At 37.3% G+C, this 19,934-nt stretch overlaps 1 protein-coding gene across 1 annotated transcript in view; it reads right to left on the reverse strand.

The window, feature by feature from the left end:
- The window catches only part of pgbd5 (piggyBac transposable element derived 5), a 213,296-nt gene that overhangs the window by 3,154 nt on the left and 190,208 nt on the right, over positions 1–19,934 (reverse strand). The window contains exons 6-7 of the mRNA XM_028797295.2: positions 16,829–16,934; positions 342–8,851 (exon numbers count right to left, since the gene is read on the reverse strand). Coding sequence (XP_028653128.1) covers positions 8,656–8,851; positions 16,829–16,934 — 302 coding nt within the window. The 3' untranslated portion in view covers positions 342–8,655. The remainder of the gene's footprint in view (positions 1–341; positions 8,852–16,828; positions 16,935–19,934) is intronic.

Consider the following 19,934-nt stretch of genomic DNA (forward strand, 5'->3'; position numbering starts at 1 on the left):
CAGCTTTTGATTATTATTCAGTGTTGTTTGCCAGCGTGTCTGCTCTCCTCATTTTTAATTGTCATTAATAAGATACAACGAAGGGGAAAAACTGCACAGAGAAAGGGCAAAATATAATGAAATTAACAAAAGAGAGTTAAGAATTTAAATCTATAGCAAAAGCAGAAATATTTCTAAATGTCTTATAAATGTAAAAATTATGCTGCTGTGCTTTTCTGAATGTAGAATAAAAGAAAAATAATACCAGCTAATTAAATGAGATCAGTGTTATCAGGTGTGGTCACTGATTAGGAATCTGGTTGGAACAAAAACCTGGGGCCACAGGACCGAGGTTGGGAAACACTGATGTACAGCATTTTAGTACTTTATAACATACTCAGAGGTATACCAGAAAGACTATAGTTTGGGTATCCACCATAAGCAGCTATAGCCAGTCTGCATTATATAATAATATGTGCCTTTTTGAACATGATATAAAACAATGAAAAATGAAAGTAACATATTTCAAAAAGTCTTAATGATAATTTATTATTCTTAATAGCATAGTTAATAACATGTTTATAGTACTGTCAATAGTGTCTTTATAATGGATACCTAAAGTGTGACTCTTTACAAGTATACTGTAATATAAAAGATGAAAATCCCCTTCATATTCTTCAAGTTCACTGTTATTAAAAATAAATATATCTTGTCCAGAAATTCAGAAAAATTTGCTCTTCATCAGGCATTCTACAGTAATGATGGGAAGCTAAATGTATACTAACTGTTCATTGCATATGTCTTTGCTATTTTATCTGTTTTACACCTAATGACAACACTGTTTTCTATTCAATGTTATGGCCTGTAATGATTAATCATATCTGTAATGACAAAAATGTATATAATTTATTTCATTAACGTTTAATCTATTCATTTTACACTATAATTCTTAAGGAAATCATTTGTTTTCCTTTAATATTAATTAATGGATTTAATTCAAGCTATCCCTTTAAAAAATGAATTGTGTCATGCTGTAGCAAACTAACTCGCACTGGTTTTCCATCTACATATGTGAGCTATAGTGAGAGATTTTGATAATAAATAAAATGAAATATCTTTTCATATTGGTACTTATGGACCTTTCATAGAACATCAAGAAGGTCCTTCACTCCTTAAATCTATTCTAATATAAGATAGACATGCAGAATGCTTTTGACCTTGGAAGTTAACACAATGACTTTATAAATGTGTACACAGAAAGCCCAGTAAATTTATGGTATGTTTAACCTAGCAGGGTCTCAGAGTTCACACATAAAAACAGACAAAAGGGTTAATGTAAAGAGCAAAATAAGAGCAAAAGAATGAAGAGAGGTTTGGACAGAAAGCTGAATCGTGAATTTATTAAGACAGAGGGAAGATGTTTAACCAAATACCATAGTTGCAAAATCTAAAATAAAGAGAAACAAAAACAGGGAGGGGTCTGCATAAATACAGCATGCCACTAATTAGGCTGAAAATGAGCCTAAGGTGAGAGCTGAGTGGTTGGCATGACAAAGTACTTCCTATTAGCAACCATATTTAGCCTTTCCTTTTAATAACCACATTTGTACAATTAATATCAAATGAATTAATAGAGGGTGGCACGGTGGCGCAGTGGTTAGCGCTGCTGCCTCGCAGTTGGGAGATCTGGGGACCTGGGTTCGCTTCCCGGGTCCTCCCTGCGTGGAGCTTGCATGTTCTCCCTGTGTCTGCGTGGGTTTCCTCCGGGCGCTCCGGTTTCCTCCCACAGTCCAAAGACATGCAGGTTAGGTGGACTGGTGATTCTAAATTGGCCCTAGTGTGTGGGTGTGTTTGTGTGTGTCCTGCGGTGAGTTGGCACCCTGCCCGGGATTGGTTCCTGCCTTGTGCCCTGTGTTGGCTGGGATTGGCTCCAGCAGACCCCCGTGACCCTGTGTTCGGATTCAGCAGATTGGAAAATGGATGGATGGATGAATTAATAGGCATTTGTTGTCTTTAAAATGAGACCTTAACCATCATTTTGATTTTTTTAAATAATACATTTGAATTTTTAGTAAAGAAAGAACTAATTATGTCTCAAAAGAGTTGAATAAGTAAAGGTATAAGAAGAATTAATATATGTGTGCATAAATATGGCAGTGACGGGGGACCAACTGGCATAGGTACAGGCTCATGAGGAGGCCTATGTTTTACTTATATCAATATTATTATTATATGCATAGCAGAATTGCTGAATATATATGAGGTAAGTCAAAAATTAATCAAACATTTCATACTATGAAGCAAAGACAACAAATGACAAAATTCTAGTGGCCCCAGGATGTTGGTGATGTCTAAACAGCATACATTTTGGCAATATACTGTTCATATCAGAAATAAGAAGGACATCATTATTTATTAGAAGAAAGTCTGTCTTGGGCGGCACGGTGGCGCAGTGGGTAGCGCTGCTGCCTCACAGTTGGGACATCTGGGGACCTGGGTTCGATTCCCGGGTCCTCCCTGTGTGGAGTTTGCATGTTCTCCCCGTGTCTGCGTGGGTTTCCTCCGGGCGCTCCGGTTTCCTCCCACAGTCCAAAGACATGCAGGTTAGGTGGATTGGCGATTCTAAATTGGCCCTAGTGTGTGGGTGTGTTTGTGTGTGTCCTGCGGTGAGTTGGCACCCTGCCCAGGATTGGTTCCCTGCCTTGTGCCCTGTGTTGGCTGGGATTGGCTCCAGCAGACCCCCGTGACCCTGTGTTCGGATTCAGCGGGTTGGAAAATGGATGGATGGATGGAAGTCTGTCTTGGCTGGCAAAACATGAGGAAGAACAAAAGTGCACAGCAGTTGAGAAGAAGCCTGTCAAGTGTATATAGGGATAATGGGGGTGGCTTATAATGAACAGTGAATGAACATTAAATTGTATGCAAAAATTCATTACAATATTCAGCTGAAAATTTGACCAGACTCCAAGAAGCATATGTGATGAAAATATACTTTTGAAACAAGTGCTGAAAAGAATTGTGGATCAGCAGACAATTCCCATCTAGGAAGACCTAATACTGCTTGAAAAGAAGAAAGAATTACATGAGTGTGTTAAGAGATCTTTCAAAATCTTAGGATATGCTGTTAGAGTTTTTTTCCTAAACTTAATGTTTTTTCTTTTCCCATAATGTCACCTCCAAAATTCCATGACATATACTCACAGCCATCTTCTTCTTGTCCGCAGTACATGATTATTTCCTCAATGTTCTACTAGCAGAGCTAGCCCATCTTTTGTTAAATGACATTGTGCATCTTATGCTGAATGTAATTGCTATGTACTGAGAAATTCTACATGATCTTCTTTCCTGGTGGCAGCTACCAGTGGTAGAATCCGGAGACAACGTTGGTATCCAAATTTGCAATAAAATGATGTCACACATATCTCTTACACTATTTCATTACATAAAGTACAAAATAACAGTCAGCTCATCCAGAAATAGCATTTTGCTATCACAATGCAGTTGTGATCATACAGGCTTATTGTGCATCTTTGATTTTTACATTCACAAAAAATCAGAACTATCTTTTCATTACTTTCTGTATGGTTTAAGCAGAAAATGAAAATCAATCTTAGTATTTCTCCCAAAGCTCTGTATGGAGGTGCACAGGAACAGAACAAACTGCTAAGATGTGACATTATAAAAATGGTACCCTGGAAATTTCCATAGCATGTGAATGAAGCATTATGCATAACTGATGCTTCAAAGTATGCAATACATTTTATTTCTGATTATACCCTATCTATATTATATACATACACACATATACATCCACTTGTGTGTATGCATGTATGTGCATATATCACCATATACAATACAGTCATATAATATTTCCATATACTGTATATCAATATTCTCTAACCTGTATAATCTATTTCAATGTGGTTGGAGGCCAAAGAATATCCAGGCAGCACCAGATGCACAACTGAAATAGCCGCAGACAGGGTTTTACTCCATTCCAGGACATCCCCTTACACACACACACACACGCACGCACACACACACACACACACACACACGCACACACACACACACACACACACACACACACACACACACACACATATTCAATGGCCAATTGTGAGTCTCCAATTACCTTAAATCTTTGGGGATGTGAGAGGAAAACCAGAGTACCTGTGGGAACTCATGCAGACAAAGGGAGAATGTGGAATCTCCACATGGACAAAAACTAGGTGCAGAAGTCTAACCCAAGCTACCAGATTTGTAATGCAGCAGTGCTAATAAGCATTGCACTGCAATATAATATAATATAATATAATATAATATAATATAATATAATATAATATAATATAATGATAAATGTCTGTGTCTCTGTCCCTGTATCTGTCCAATTGCTATGTCTCTATCATTCCAAAAATTGCATCCTAAACAATAACACTGGCTTTACGAACCACATATCAAATGGCATATAACAGAGACATACAGTATGTATTGCATGGTATACTACAAACATTAATGCTGAGGTGTATGTTGATTAGTTAGATTTCAACATGTCTTTAATGGATAGGACAGCTAGTATAATAAAATAATATACCCTTCTACCACTATTCATGCCAATGATTCACTGTTTTGCCACATAAATAGAATACCTTCTAATTAAAGTTTTTATAGTATGTCAGAAGTTTGTTTTTGAACAAAGGCAGGCACTTGCACCCTATGCTAGCTGGGATAGGCTCCAGCCCCACCCCAGCCAAAGTAACCCTGGGCTGGATTAAGTGGGTTAGAAAAATGACATGACATGATAAAGGTAGGCAGCAATTGTTGTAAGAACTAGCTCTGCCCTGGACGGTATGCTAATAGATCATATGGCATATTAGTTTTTTCTTACCCTGTCATTTTAGAGCTTTCAGGTAAATTAACAGCATATCTATGGACTGTGGGAGGAAGCCAGAGTTGCCCAGAGGAAACGGACATGAATACAGGAAGAACATGCAATCTCCACACATAAGGCACCCCAGGCAGAAATCAGATTTGGGGTCCAAGACAGCAATATGCTTACATTTCTTGTAATATTTTGCATTTAAAAATTTGTAAATTATGCATTTAAAATATGTTTACAAACAAACAGCAGTCCCAGTTTACACAGTCAAAGGCAGCAAAGTGATACATTTCATAAAGAATTTTGCAAGTGAGGCATACTGATTTTCTTACTGCATTAGCTGTTAACATATCATACAATATTTTTTTTCTGTGTGCTACATGTTTTAACAATTTGATGATACAGCTTTTGGAAATGTGAAGGAAATGTTCTGGAGCAGGAATAATTCCCTGCCATACACAATTAAGATTATCTTTAAATCACTTGACTCTGATAAAGGAAAGCATATTAGTCACATCTGACTTCTGTTGATGCAAATGAATCTTCTGTGTATGAAATGATTGGCTGTACTCAGTACCACTGCTGTATTTCACAGCTCATACCACCTAATAAACACTTGTGTACAATTGGTGAATTTCTTTCAAGAATATTACATTTCTCATTCCTGGCCTGGGAAAACACACATTCAGAAAATGTAGGTCACCTCCTGCTTCTAAAGGCTGTGTGCATCTTTAAACTATGAGAAATTCAGTGTTTTCAGTGGATGCTTTCAGTTTATAGGCAAATTATAACTTTGACACAATAGCTTTGACATTTAAACATGCCTTGTATTGGACAATATATTCTTTACAAATAGTTAAGTATCACACTAAAGAACACTGAAGTGAAAAAGTGCATGGCCTAATATTAATATACAATTTCTGATAATATGTACAATATTCAATAAAATGCTAAGCAACTATGCCTTTCATATTTTAAGAACAAGACTTGTTACTTTATTTATACAAATTTTTGCCATTAATGAGACATCTTTTTACCCAATAGCAATTTATACCGTTGGCTCAACTTTTATCTTAATTTACTTCTAAATTAAATTAAATTATGCTGAAGAACGCATCCATTTTATTGTATCATTTGGTTCTGATTTGCATTAAATGTTTGATGATTGTGACATTAAGTACATCTGTCAGTCTTAGCCACTATATAAAAGGACTACAGTGACACTCAGTTGTCACTCGCATTAAGAGCCACCTTCTCTCTATATATACAGTACTTCATGGGCTTAATACATTATAAGTTCTCTAGGTTGATCATCACCTAGAAATTAATTAACCATTTGTAAACATCCATTATAGATAACAACAATCAGATCTCTGTAAAAATATGGAAAAACCCCTCTTGCAATTCCAATCCTTTTCAGGAAACAAGGGAACCAATCAGTTACAAACAGTAATGAGCAAACACATCATCAGCACATATTCAGCCATTTAAAGTTAAAAACACAAACTGAGCAAACATCTGTCGGTGGAAAAAATATTTTTTCTCATATATTAGTATTTATTTCATGTAAGATTTGCATAGAATATTGTGCTGAGTAAGTTAGTTTATTTATTTATTATTAATTCTCCTTAATCTGCTTCAGGGCTGTAGGTGACTAGATTATTCTATTCTATTTAATGTCTTAAATTATTTTATATTGAACGGTATATAGTGTCAAAGAGTAGCCTACTAAAGGAATCAGGATAGAACCAGTGAGTGATGCCACAGCAGCGAGAGAAACAGGAATTAAGTCGGGCAAATGTGACATCCTCCCTGACCTGAGCAGTTCATGCCTATAGAGAAAGGGTCCCGACTTTAGTCAATGCTCCAGGAATGTGGACATGAGCAAGAGCTGAACAATGGGGAAGGCGCTGTCCTCAGGCCTGAAAGTAAAGGGCAGGCAACCCAGGAATACAGCACCTACTGTAGACCCATATTGGACTGACAGAAGACTATTGTTTAAATATAGATGCTCATATCTATGCCTTCTGTTTTTCACATTATATTAGTTGTCCTTCAAGACGGGATTTGTTCTTTTGGGGTATCATGGAGACTAACAGTTGTGTTACTACATCACAGCTCCAGAGTCTAGGGATTGGCTCCCAACCCAGTCACTACCTGTAGGGGTTCCCTGCTTGTTTCCTCAAAGTCTTCTGTGACAGCTATGATTTGTTGTGTTGTGGTTAGTTTGATTTGGCAATTCTAAATTCACTCCACCTTAATGAGTGTGGGTGTGTGATAGTATGACACTCTCAAGCCCAAAACAGAGTTTTACCCTTGTGCCCAGTGCTGCTAGAACAGGCTCTAACCCACCATGACCCTGCACCAAACTAAACAAAAACGTTTTCCGTCATTAATTAAGATAGTAGTCCATGTTTTTGATGCAATGTTATTATCTTGTAACTTTTTCTGGCAGCTTCTTTGTTTAGTGCATAACTAAAGTTTGTGAACATAGCCATTTTATATAAATGGACCGTGTGTGATGTGTTATTAACATTCTCATAATATTCTTAAACCTGCATAATCCAATTCAGGAATGCAGGATCTCATCGGGCACAAGACAATCCATTGCTGTACTCACTCACACACACCTTTTTTCACATTCACACGGGAGCAATGAACAGTTGCCACTTCACCTAATCTGAACATCTCTGGGGAATGCATTTTATTTATATAGTATCTCTTCCATGCTCAAATCTCTTTGTAACTTTTGATTTGCTTTTTAAGTTATATGAGATGAGAGATTGGATACTCTTTCTAATAGGAAAAAAAAAATCATGTAAGTTAATTTTAAAGTGTGTCTGTATCTGACTGGCTGAATCAGTCTTAAAGATCTCTGAAAACTATAAAACAGAGCGTAAGACAATCCTAAAAAAGTGGAAAATGTGCCAGCGCACAAAAGACAGAAAAGAAGTACTTTACAAAGAAAATGCCCTAACTCTTGTCTTACCTGGAGCCTACTGAGTTCTGCTGTTTCTCCATGATCTCCTTTCAGCTTTACTTATTGATTAACCATGAACAGTAAAAGTTTTTTCCTAGTGTTATACTTTCCTTCAGCATTGAAACTAGGCCAATGGACAATTGTATAGCGTTTTACTTTCTTTTTATCTGATTACTAGTTAAATGAACTGAATGTCCAGAGAGTGAGCACCCTCTTATAGATACAATTAGATATTTTTATAATTTTATATGATATTTTAAATGGTGTGCTTAACTAGAGGTGAAAACTTATTTTCCACTTGATAAAAAGATATTTAAATATTCTTCTTTGAGTGTGCTGCTAGCCTAAACAATGAATAACCACTTCATTTAGGATGACCATTATGGGCTTTTCTGGACAGGTACTCACCGAGACCAGGTCTGAGAACGTCTTAAACTGTACTAATTTTATCTTTTATTATGAGAAATTACAGGAAACAAAAGTCTTGCCTATGTTTAGGACAAATAATAACAGAGAAAAGTAAAGTATTTTTAAAAAAGCATATAAAAAATAGGATATTTCTAGAATTTTCTTTTTGCCATGCAACAAGACATACAGTAGACTATATTTGTGTTGAGTGGACAGGGCAAAGTACAGTACTTGTCTTGCATCCAGCTTAATAGAAATGTTATCACACTTGGAAGAACTGCATTCTTTACTTAGAACACCTTAATTTTGGTCCGTGTAGTGCCAACCTTCAAGTTATATACAGTTTTCCAGAGCTTTTAAAGAAATCTAGTAATCTCATAAACAAATCCTTTAAGTTCCTAGCAGCTCTTCACTGAGTGGGAGAGCAGTCCTCCAGGCCAAGAAGTTCTCTTACTAGTCGTTCACCGAACTGGGCTCTGCTGTAACGCTTCACATGGTAGGCATCTGACATCTTATACAAGATGTAGGCATTATTAATAGCTATGCTTATTGTCAACCAGAATACCTGTTGCCAAGTCTTGTTCGGTTTGTGGAAAATGAAATATCTGAAACAAAATAAACATATTGTGTCAAAGAAAAATATTTTTTAAAGTTAATCAGGCAAAAATGTGCACACCAAATGTAATCTGGGGCCATTCATTCATGAATGATATGACTGGGATATTAGAAGTTAGTAACACTGTTTGTCTTCCTGATATACAGTACTTACCTTGTAAGTTAAAGCAGCTCAAAAATGCTTTAAGCCTAACCCATAAACTGTTCTTGGAAGTTTTTGAAGGTTGGAAACATGGAAGAGTTCATTCCAGGAACACAATTAGGTACTTCATTAAGAACCTGTTTGAATTTAAACAAATCTTGATTTGTCAGTCAGATTACCTGCAAGTGCCCATGAAACCATTTGACATGCAGAAATTTCCATAAATTCCATACGTCAGTGTTTGTCACACCTAGGGGTTGTACAGTGAGTAGATTTTGGATTCCATATGTTATGTCCAAATTGGGAGAATGATAATCCCTTAATAATTACATCTTCAAGAACCACTGTCTAAGTTGACCATCTCATGCAGAATTCTCCTACCACACTTCTATATTCTGTCTCTTCAGTCATCCACTTAAATCATCTGCTTTGCTCTTTCTGCTGGATTTTAATTGTTGCTTAAAAGTCTTGGCCTATAGGTTCCTCCTTGTCTCCAATCTTTCCATATACCTTTGTAGAGGTCGTTTTTTTTTTTTTTTTTGCCATGGCTTGCATATTTCTGTAGTCACAACACTGATGCGCACCGAATATCAGTTCTTTCTGATCTTTCCCTGACCAATCATCCACATCTTTATGCAGCACTTTGAGACTGCCCAAGCTTTCCACCACCTTGGTCTCTTCAGTATATCTGCAGCTTTTCCTATTTCCTTCTACTGTCTATTTTTACTCCTAACCCTTTCCACAATGCTTTGCTAAGACGTGATAATTTGGTAACAAAATCTTCCTCCAAAGTGCACTGCATTAATACTTGTCATAGACGGCTGGCAGCGGAATGGAGAAGGGCAGCCTTTTCAGGATACTGCCTCCCCCAGGATACTAGGTGGCAGCTCCCCTGGACGGTAAATGTACCCCGGATATCCGCAGAGGTATCATGGGATGTGGAGTCCATTTTCTCAGCCCTGTTGGATGCCATGGGTGCTGCCAGGGGGAGCTCCTAAAGGACCTGGGAACTCTTATTTTTCATATAACCCGGAAGTACTTCGGAGTTACGAGGACGAAAGCCCACAGTACTTCCGAGATATTTGAGGACTGATGATGTGGCATTTGACCCGGAAAAAGTGAAGGAGCACTTCTGGCTCAAGGAATATAAAAAGGACTGTTGGAGACCCAGCAAGGAGAGCTGGAGTTGGGAGGTTAGGTGACGAAGCTGCTGGAAGTGGAGGATTGTTGTATTGTTATTGATTTATTGTATTGATTTATAGTATTGGAGAACTGTGGAGTGTGTGGTGCTTTGCACACTTATTTGAGGAAAATATTAAAAATTCTTGTTGGTTCTTTTAAAAGTGTGTCCTGGAGGTCTGTCTGTTGGGTTTCATGGGGCAACAGCGCTCCTAGCGTCCACGTACTCTAATAGCTAACCTCAATGCATGTAAAAAAACTAGGCAGTGCGGCATAAATATGAATAACTTCATTACAATTACACCTCTAGATGAACAATATATTAAAACTATAAAAACAGATTATAGATTAAATAAAAAATATGCACAGAGCGGCGCTAATAAAAATAACTTAATTTCTATCTTGAATAACCCATAACGCACATACAATTCAGTTCTGCTCTTCCAAAGCATTAAATATGGCTTTATTAAATGTTAGAGCATAACCAACAAGACGTTTTCCATCAACGATCTTATTAGTGATAGGAAAATTGATTTTATTGCACTAAGTGAAACGTGGCTTAGCTCTGATGGTGTGGCTGTTTTAATCGAATCTGTGCCTCCGAATTACAGCTTTACTCATGCGGATCGCCAAGGTAAGAAAGGCGGCGGTTTAGCAAACATTTACTTGAGCTGGTTAAAGTGTAAAGATGTCGACTTTGGCAAATTCAAGTCCTTTGAGTATCTTGCCGTTGTTATTCATGGAGTTTCTCAGATTCTAGTATCCATGTATAGACCTCCTAAATACAATGCGTCTTTCTTTGAGGAATTCTCAGACTTGGTGTCAATTGTAATTATGAACTATGACATGTTCCTATAATCAGTGACTTTAACTTTCATATCGATAATCAGTGTGACCTGAAAGTAAAAGAATTCATGAACCTCCTGGACTCTTTTGATTTGAGCCAGCACATTAGTCAGCCAACATACAAAGCAGGTCATACGTCAGACTCAGTAATTACTAAAGGACTAAAACTTGATGTGAAGCAGATCATTGATATTGGTCTATCAGAACATTTTCTCTTACTATTTAATGTAGAAATAATGATAGAAAATATTCATGAGAAGCATATTGTTAAAAAACGCATCTTTGATTCATCAGTAGCTTCAAAATTTACAAACATTCTAAGCAACCAGTCTGTTTGTAGTGCTTACTACAATATTGAGAACTAGCCGACGCCCGCAGTACCATATGGCGGTGTAAGAATAGGAACGGAAAATGGTGAGAAAGGAATTCAGAAATCAAGTAGAAATAAATACTTCTTGAAAGACGCAGTGTGCATATACAGTAGAATTTCCAGCCAAGTAGGATTACATGTGAAAGTGATAAATAATCAGGCTTTCCGAATTTACGTACTATGGCCATGGCATCCTGATAGTTTTGTTGCATGTATCTTGGACTTCCTGGAAATGTGGATGGTAATATGATCATTTTGCCTACACAGACGTTATTTTCAGCGTTTGCTTGCAGTGCGTTTGATAGTTCCACGCACAGATCTTCTTGATGTAATCTGAGATAGTTGAGATGCGTGTCTGTCTGTTTTAACATACGCATCTACGACATACTGTTGGAATAGTTTGCCGCTGGAGTGCAAAATACTAAATGTATTCCTCATTGCTAATTTGTACGCGTAAAATTGGCATTGAGTGAGCCTTATTCGCTTGGCGGTTCTTTTATCGGGAACATGTTGTAAATCTTTGTGCCAGCCAATCCCTCCGTAAGGGAATAAAAGTGGGTAAACCATAGGATCACAATTCATATTGAGCGTGGAAATCTGTTTACAAGAGTTGCCTATGGGATAGATGCAAACGTCCCTTTCAGCAGGCGTTTTGCCATCTTCTCCGACAAAAATCGCTGCAACATCGGTGTGACATGTCGGGGCATTGCATCATCGTAAATCCTGCCTAGGGGTTTCCTTGAAAACCATTCATACAGATGCTGTTGGATTGGACTGAGCAATTTCATGCATGTGTTTGAATGATTTAGCGAAGGGGTTGATGGTTCTGAGCATGGAATCTAGCTGGAGAAGTACATTTTCGCTGCATGCAGAGTTTGCTTTATTTTGTAAGCGTACTTTAGTAGCTTGCACTGTGTCAAAAACATACAACTGTCCATATCCTGGAGAGGTAGATGTGTGAGCGTATAGTGGAGAGATTTCGTGATAAATTTGCCCGTGTATTTTAAAACAGTATGGTCCATGGCCAGGAGGTTGAGTTATCTGTGTACCCATGGAAGCAAACGCTAGAGAAGGGTTGTATTCTCAAATGTGTTCACGATAATTTTTAGCTTCTGATGTTTGCTGTGTAAGAAGCTGTTGTAAAGACACAGGTGGCTCCCGCAAGGGTGGTAAAGCAACTTTACTGTTGTGGCAGCACCTTGAGTACTTGTTGGATGTATTACGCTCAGCAGGCCAGTATAGTGCATGACATGGAAGACGACGAATAGGAATCGAGAAATGCCGTGTCAGCTGCGTGTGGGCGGGACCGGTTTTGAAGTGGAAGCAGGACGAACCAGAAGAGAAATATATATAAAAGAGATAATGTAAATAATAAGGTGGAAAATTTTAATACTAAGGTGAGAGCTGCTACTGACATAGTCGCACCTGAAAAGATAGTTAAAAAATCTTCTAGTACTGTTTACACCATCCATCCATCCATCCATTTTCCAACCCGCTGAATCCGAACACAGGGTCACGGGGGTCTGCTGGAGCCAATCCCAGCCAACACAGGGCACAAGACAGGAACCAATCCCGGGCAGGGTGCCAACCCACCGCAGTGTTTACACCATGGAAGACCCAAAGAGTGTCTGATCTAAAGAGAACATGGCGGAGAGCTGAGTATAAATGGAGAAAAACTAAACTGATTATCCACTATGAGATATTGAAGGTTAAAATAACAGAATACAACAACATACTCCGTCTTGAGAGGCGGTGTTATTCCTCTAGAATTATAAATAACAATGCTGGTAACCTCAGAGTCTTATTCTCTACAATCGATTGTCTGCTAAATCCAGTTCACTCAATAGAATGCTGCCAAAATACTTCCAGTGAAACTTGTGTGGCTTTTGCTATATTTTTTAATCAAAAAATTAATGATATTAGAAATAATATAGTACATCTCCCCAACACTGATCCTCTTAAACCCCAGTACTCTATTATAAACAAATTAAATTCTTTCACCAGGACAGATTTACCTGATTTATATAAAATAATTTCTCAGCTGAGACCCTCCACCTGTGTCCTTGACCCAATACCAGCACATTTTTTCAAAGAAGTATCTGGTGTGCTATCTGATTGTATTCTTGACATAGTAAACTCGTCATTAGATACGGGGGTCTTCCCAGACTGTCTTAAGACTGCTGTAGTTAAACCCCTGCTAAAGAAAAATAATCTTGACTCCTCTGCTTTTGAAAATTTTAGACCTATTTCTAACCTGCCTTTCTTAAGTAAAATTCTAGAGAAGGCAGTCATTATACAGCTTAATGATTACCTCAATAAACATGCTATTCTTGAGAAGTTTCGGTCAGGTTTCAGAACAAATCACAGTACAGAAACTGCACTCATTAAAGTAGTAAATGATTTGCGGGTAAATGCAGACAGAGGCCGTTTTTTCTGTTCTCATCCTCTTAGATCTGATACCTTTGTTCACAATATTCTTAGAAATTGCCTTAGTCAGTGGGTGGGCCTCTCTGGCAGTGTCTTAAATTGGTTTGAATCCTACCTGGCACGTAGAAAATTCTTTGTTAGTTGTGGTAATTATACTTCAAAGACACATGATATTCTAAAACTATATGGTGTTCCACAAGGCTCTATCCTGGGTCCGCTGCTCTTTTTTTTTTTACATGCTTCTGTTAGGTCAGATTATTTCGGGGCATAACGTGAGCTACCACAGCTATGCTGATGACACACGGCTGTATTTATCAATAGAACCTGACGACCCCGACTCTCTTGATTCACTGACACAATGTCTCACTTGTGTTTCCGAATGGTTGAGTAGTAATTTTCTCAAACTAAATAAAGAGAAAGCAGAAATTTTAGTGATTGGCAATAATGGATATAATGAGGTTATTAGAAATAAACTTGATGTATTAGGATTAAAAGTCAAGACGAAGGTAATGAATTTTGGGGTAAGCCAGAATGTCACTGAAGATGCATTTTTTACATTCACTTTTTTCCACTAAATCTAAGCGATGTCAGAGATGAGCATGGGGAAAGATTTCTTCAAGATATAAACGTGATGGAAAACTGATATTGGGAAAAATTCACTTCAAGCATGATGGGTGACTACTGTTGGTTCTTGCAAAGTGAGACAGATGTGCAGTACAAGAGCAAAAGCGAGTGCCTCCAACATTTCTGGGCATGCTGACCTCACTTTTATATTGAGGTAAATTGACATAAATATGCTTTAACGTGTCTCTGGTATCGTCTTCTGGTTTGTTTACAGAATAAACAGATCAAAACAATTTTGGTGGGACATAGTCCAAATTCCAGATTTCGTGTTGATATATTATATTGACATTCAAAAGTGTCAAAACGTCAATGATGTGTATTTCAAAAACCTGACGTGCTAGCTTAATTCCGATTTCATAAAAAAAAAATATATTTTTTTGCAGACCAGTGATTGAGTCTGACCTGAATTAGTTCACGCTTTTGTTTTCAGTTGGCTAGATTACTGTAACACACTCCTCTCAGGACTGCCCAAAAAAGACATCAATCGATTGCAACTAGTGCAGAATGCAGCTGCTAGAATCTTAACTCGGAAACAAATATCCGAGCACATCACCCCAGTTTTGATGTCACTACACTGGTTACCTGTGTCATTTAGAATTGACTTTAAAATATTGCTTATGGTTTACAAAGCCTTTAATAATCTCGCTCCATCTTATATTTCAGAACGTCTTAAACCTTACACTCCAAATTGTAACCTTAGATCTTCAAATGAGTGTTTACTTAGAATTCCAAGAGCTAAACTTAAAAGAAGAGGTGAGGAGGCCTTCTGTTGTTATGCACCTAAAATCTGGAATAGCTTGCCAATAGGAATTCGCCAGGCTAATACAGTGGAGCACCTTAAAAAAACTGCTGAAAACACATTACTTTAACATGGCTTTCTCACAGCTTCACCTTAGTTTAATCCTGATGCTCTGTATATTCAATTAATTATCATTAGTATTCATGGTGGCTCCAAAATCCGTACTAACCCCTACTTTCTCTTCTGGTCTTTTTCCGGTTTTCTGTGGTGGCGATCTGCGCCACCACCACCTAATCAAAGCACTATGATGTCCCTACATTGATGGATTAAAGGCCAGAAGTCCACATGACCGTCATCATCAAGTCGTTCCATGAGAACCCTGAATACAATGAGGACTGATTGAGGTCATTTATGTTAGGTAGAATGCCTAGAGGAGTCTGGACAGTCTTGTGGCCTCAGAACCCCTGCAGATTTTATTTTTTTCTCCAGCCTTCTAGAGATTTTTTTTTGTTTTTTCTGTCTTTCCTGGCCATAGGACCTTACTTTTATTCTATGTTAATTAGTGTTCCCTAATTTTAATTATTTATTTTCTTTTTTGTCTTTGCACTTTGAGCTACATTGTTTGTATAAAAATATGCTATATAAATAAATGTTGTTGTTGTTGTAATGTGATCCTAGTTTTGGAACCTGTCCCACCACTAACCGCACAACTAGACGTCTAGTGCTCTATCTAAGACCATGTTTCTATTACTTGTTAACTTTGTGCCATACTGCCAAACAGATTTGCCTTTAGTGTAGTTCATCTCTGATAAAACATTAGGCAGACTGTTAGTCAAAAAGTGATGTTTCAAGGTTAGGAATATCAGAAGGTAACTTTAAGGAAAGTCTTAATTACATGGATTGAATAATTCATCAGTTTAGATCCAATCTTTTTTATGAATATGCTGCAAGTTTTATGTTTGTTTATCTTATTGAGTGGTCTTTAAAGGAATTGTTTTGTTCAGGCATATAGTCTGGAGTCATATGATCAGTCATTGAAGACTTTTTAAAATGGTCCTGATCATGGCTCACACTATTTTGAAGAATACTATGATACAGAGGCCTCCAATTGTGAAGGTCTAAGTATGGAGGTAACTATGAAACGATACTGGCAGAATTAGACCTAAAATGCCTGCTAGCAGTAATTAGTATTTTGCTTTTACCTTTTTACTTGCTTTTTTCCCTGTTTTTCCCCATTGTCTTTGTTCCTACACTCATGCAAACATAATGAATGTAAGTGACAAGTCTGAATTTGATCAGTGAAAGTCTAGGTCATGTGATTAAGCATTTAATAAAATCTACTGAATAGATACTATACTAGAGACTATAAATAGAATGTGAGATAAAATGAAAATCGGAAGGAAAATACCCGACTCAATAAACCCCTGTAAGTAATTTAAACAACCAATAAATATTATTCTTATATCCCTGGAGCATAAAAAGAATAAGACAACTTCATGTAGACTTGTGACTTACTGTACTCTAAAGTGGAATGATGTCTCCTTTCAGTAAATGCTTCATGTATGCATTTCATGCACACTGACTGGAGTAAAGATTAACACTAGCAAACACAGGGCCTATGACTGAGATGAAGCACTTACTTGCTGTATTTATCATCGTACTTGCAGATATAACTGAGATGTGCTGCAAAGGCTTCAACGGCAAGAGGGCAGGGAATCTCTCCACTTTTTCTCTTGATGATAACTCCTGCAATGTTAAAAGAAAACCAGCAATCAACCAGCAAATGCAGGAAACATGACAAGATAAAATCTTGCATCACTGTACACTGTTTCTGCAACTTGCATCACTCAGAGCAGAAGCCAACAATTGTTGCTAATGGAAAATATATTTTTGTTTTATTTTAATAAGCTCATCTAGTAAGATTCCGAATCCTAAATCACTTGTTTAAATCTTAAACAGCTGCACACCCTGTGTAGTATATATAGCTACATAAGATTACAATGTAGACTGGCACGATGTTTACTACACGTGAAACACAATTTATGTTATACATTTTTTTGCAAAGCAATACACTCAGTTTTGCTGTAAATTCAATTTTGAACAAATCATTTCCCTTGACTAATAGGGTAAAGCAAAAATGTCAAAAAACAATCATTTACAAAATTCTGTTTTTCTAGCAACATACCACCTTCTAAACTAGTTGGGGGGTCATTACAATCAGATCGAAATGTTATCACTCATGAAATTAAAAGTCAATCAGTCATTAAATTTTCTGAGCTCACTTATTCTAATATTGGATAGTAGGTGATACACAAGGTGCAGGAGCATAAAACAGATCCTGATTGTATGGCACACTCACTCACACTCTCATACACACTCTTGCTGGTACTTTAGTGTCACCACTCAATCTAACGAGCCCTTGGGAAGTCAGAAGAACCAAAAAACAAAAAACAAAACATGTGGGTGCTGGTGGAAATGCAACACCCTATATTAAAACTGGTACAATTTATTCAAGTGTTATAAAATAAACTGCATTCTTTAATATCAGCAAATGAAAAAATGAAAACAAAGATAAAAAGGATTTATGCTTCTGCCTAATAGAATACTGAACACTGGCATCTGTAGATTCAACTGCTAGTCTTAAACTGTATGTTTTCCATTATGTTTAAAAGCAAAATTAGGAAGCCAACCCTAAAAAGCAAATTAAGAAGTATATTCTAAAAAAAACAAACTTTGCAGAGTGCCTTTCTGTGGAGCATGCCATTCAAGGGTGCTTAACAAGTATAATGTTATATGTATATTATAATGTTATATTATAATGTGAGCTCTAGCTGCTTAAACAACTTTCTAGTTTTCAGGCAGTGAGTCAGAGGTGGAAAGCGAACCTGCAACCTTGCGGTTTAGAATGAGACTCTTGTGCCACTTTATTACAATGCAAATTAAATATTTCTAAGATAAACAGCAACCCACAGACTCCCAATTTGAAGAGTTTTTCATGCCCACACACACACACACACACAAAACCTTAGTGTGCAATAAACTGGATACTACTGCATAAGAGCAATTACAATGATGTACTGGAATCATTAAACTTTTGTGGCTTATACAATCAATTTTTTGCTCATTTGTTCATCCATCCATCCATCCATCCATCCATCCAATCCACTATATCCTAACTACAGGGTCACGGGGGTCTGCTGGAGCCAATCCCAGCCAACACAGGGCGCAAGGCAGGAAACAAACCCCAGACAGGGCGCCAGTCCACCACAGCATTTGTTCATACTGTTTATTTTAAAGAAATTGGATGGATGGATGGATGAGGAAAAATAGATTTCCTTAATGTCATTGATCATTGATTTCTGAAAATCAGGTACATTCATTCCTGCTACTTATTTGATGGGAACCTAAACTGAGGTGCTTACAATCCTCCAAATGCTACAACAAACTGAATCAATCAATTTTTCTTTAATCAAAAAAATTAAAATTATTACAATTTTAGTGGACAGTAAACAGTCACATTTCGTTCAGCTAAATAGTAATAGTTTAAAACACTCTCACTTACCACTAGTGTTGAGTACAAGTGCATTTATGATCGAAGTCAGGAAAGTAGTGGAAGACCACAGTGCTTGACTTAATTATGCATTTGAAACAAATTTACATATCTTGCAACACATGAATAGTACTGGAGATAATACCTTTTCATGCTTTATTAAGCTAAAATTGTCAAGAAGAACACAGGACTCCCAACAGCACTCAATAAGAAGGGCATACTATGAGTGCTTTGCCTGGAATGCTGTCTGTACAAGATGACAAGCAGGCAGTAAGTGCAACAGAGCTTCTTGATTGAAGCCAAGTCATAAGGAAATTAATTTTTGCCAGTTTGGTTATCTATGAAGATTGATCAACACTGGAATATGGTATCAATACAAAAGACACTTGAAAGCTGAAATGTTAATGTCAATTAAAAGACCAACCTTTCTTTTCTACCATCTCCAAAGTACCCTATAATACGCTTAAGAGTTGGGAGCTATACAGGTTTGCAAATTGACAAAACATCTGCATCCTTTGAACAAACAATCTTAGAAAATTGCCAAGATCCCCAATCAGGGGCTATGTTGGTGTTAAACATGCCTAATAGGGTCACATTCGGAAAAGGCTATGAGTCTGACCTTTAACCATGTTGTGAACAGATCTGTAGTGGACTGAAGGATTTCCCCCAGAAAGAGCACCATGTGTATCCCACCCATACTACTGAAACACCATGTTCCATGTCCAATTGCCTGAGAATTTTGGAGTATTTATATGATGCTTAGAATGACAAAGAGCTTCATTCTTATCACACGATCAGTGGCATGTTTCTCAAAATACCAACAATGGACAGGGAACTCCAGAAGGTCCTTCAGTTTCATGTTACCTTTAGCATTCAGCCCCTTCAAAGAGTACAATGGGACCCTGTAAAAGAATACCAAGGCCAAAATTAGGTTTAAAAAAATCTCAATGTCTACCCGGAGACAGAAATGGCTAATAATCAGCAGTGATGTCAGTGAGTAAGTGTGCTAAAACACTTTAGTGTTTACAAGAGTAAGGCCTCTTACTGTTTAGTGACAAGTTGTCCTGCACAGTGGTAGTGAGAGTTGTTGTTAATAGTGGGGTTGTTCATTTCCTCTGTTAATCCTTCCTTATGTGTATGCATATGAACTCACATTTTATGTAAGCAAAAGAAACTGAGTCACCATTATCAAATTT

The sequence above is a fragment of the Erpetoichthys calabaricus genome, chromosome 3 (genome assembly GCF_900747795.2).
Source record: "Erpetoichthys calabaricus chromosome 3, fErpCal1.3, whole genome shotgun sequence".
Classification (NCBI taxonomy): domain Eukaryota; kingdom Metazoa; phylum Chordata; class Cladistia; order Polypteriformes; family Polypteridae; genus Erpetoichthys; species Erpetoichthys calabaricus.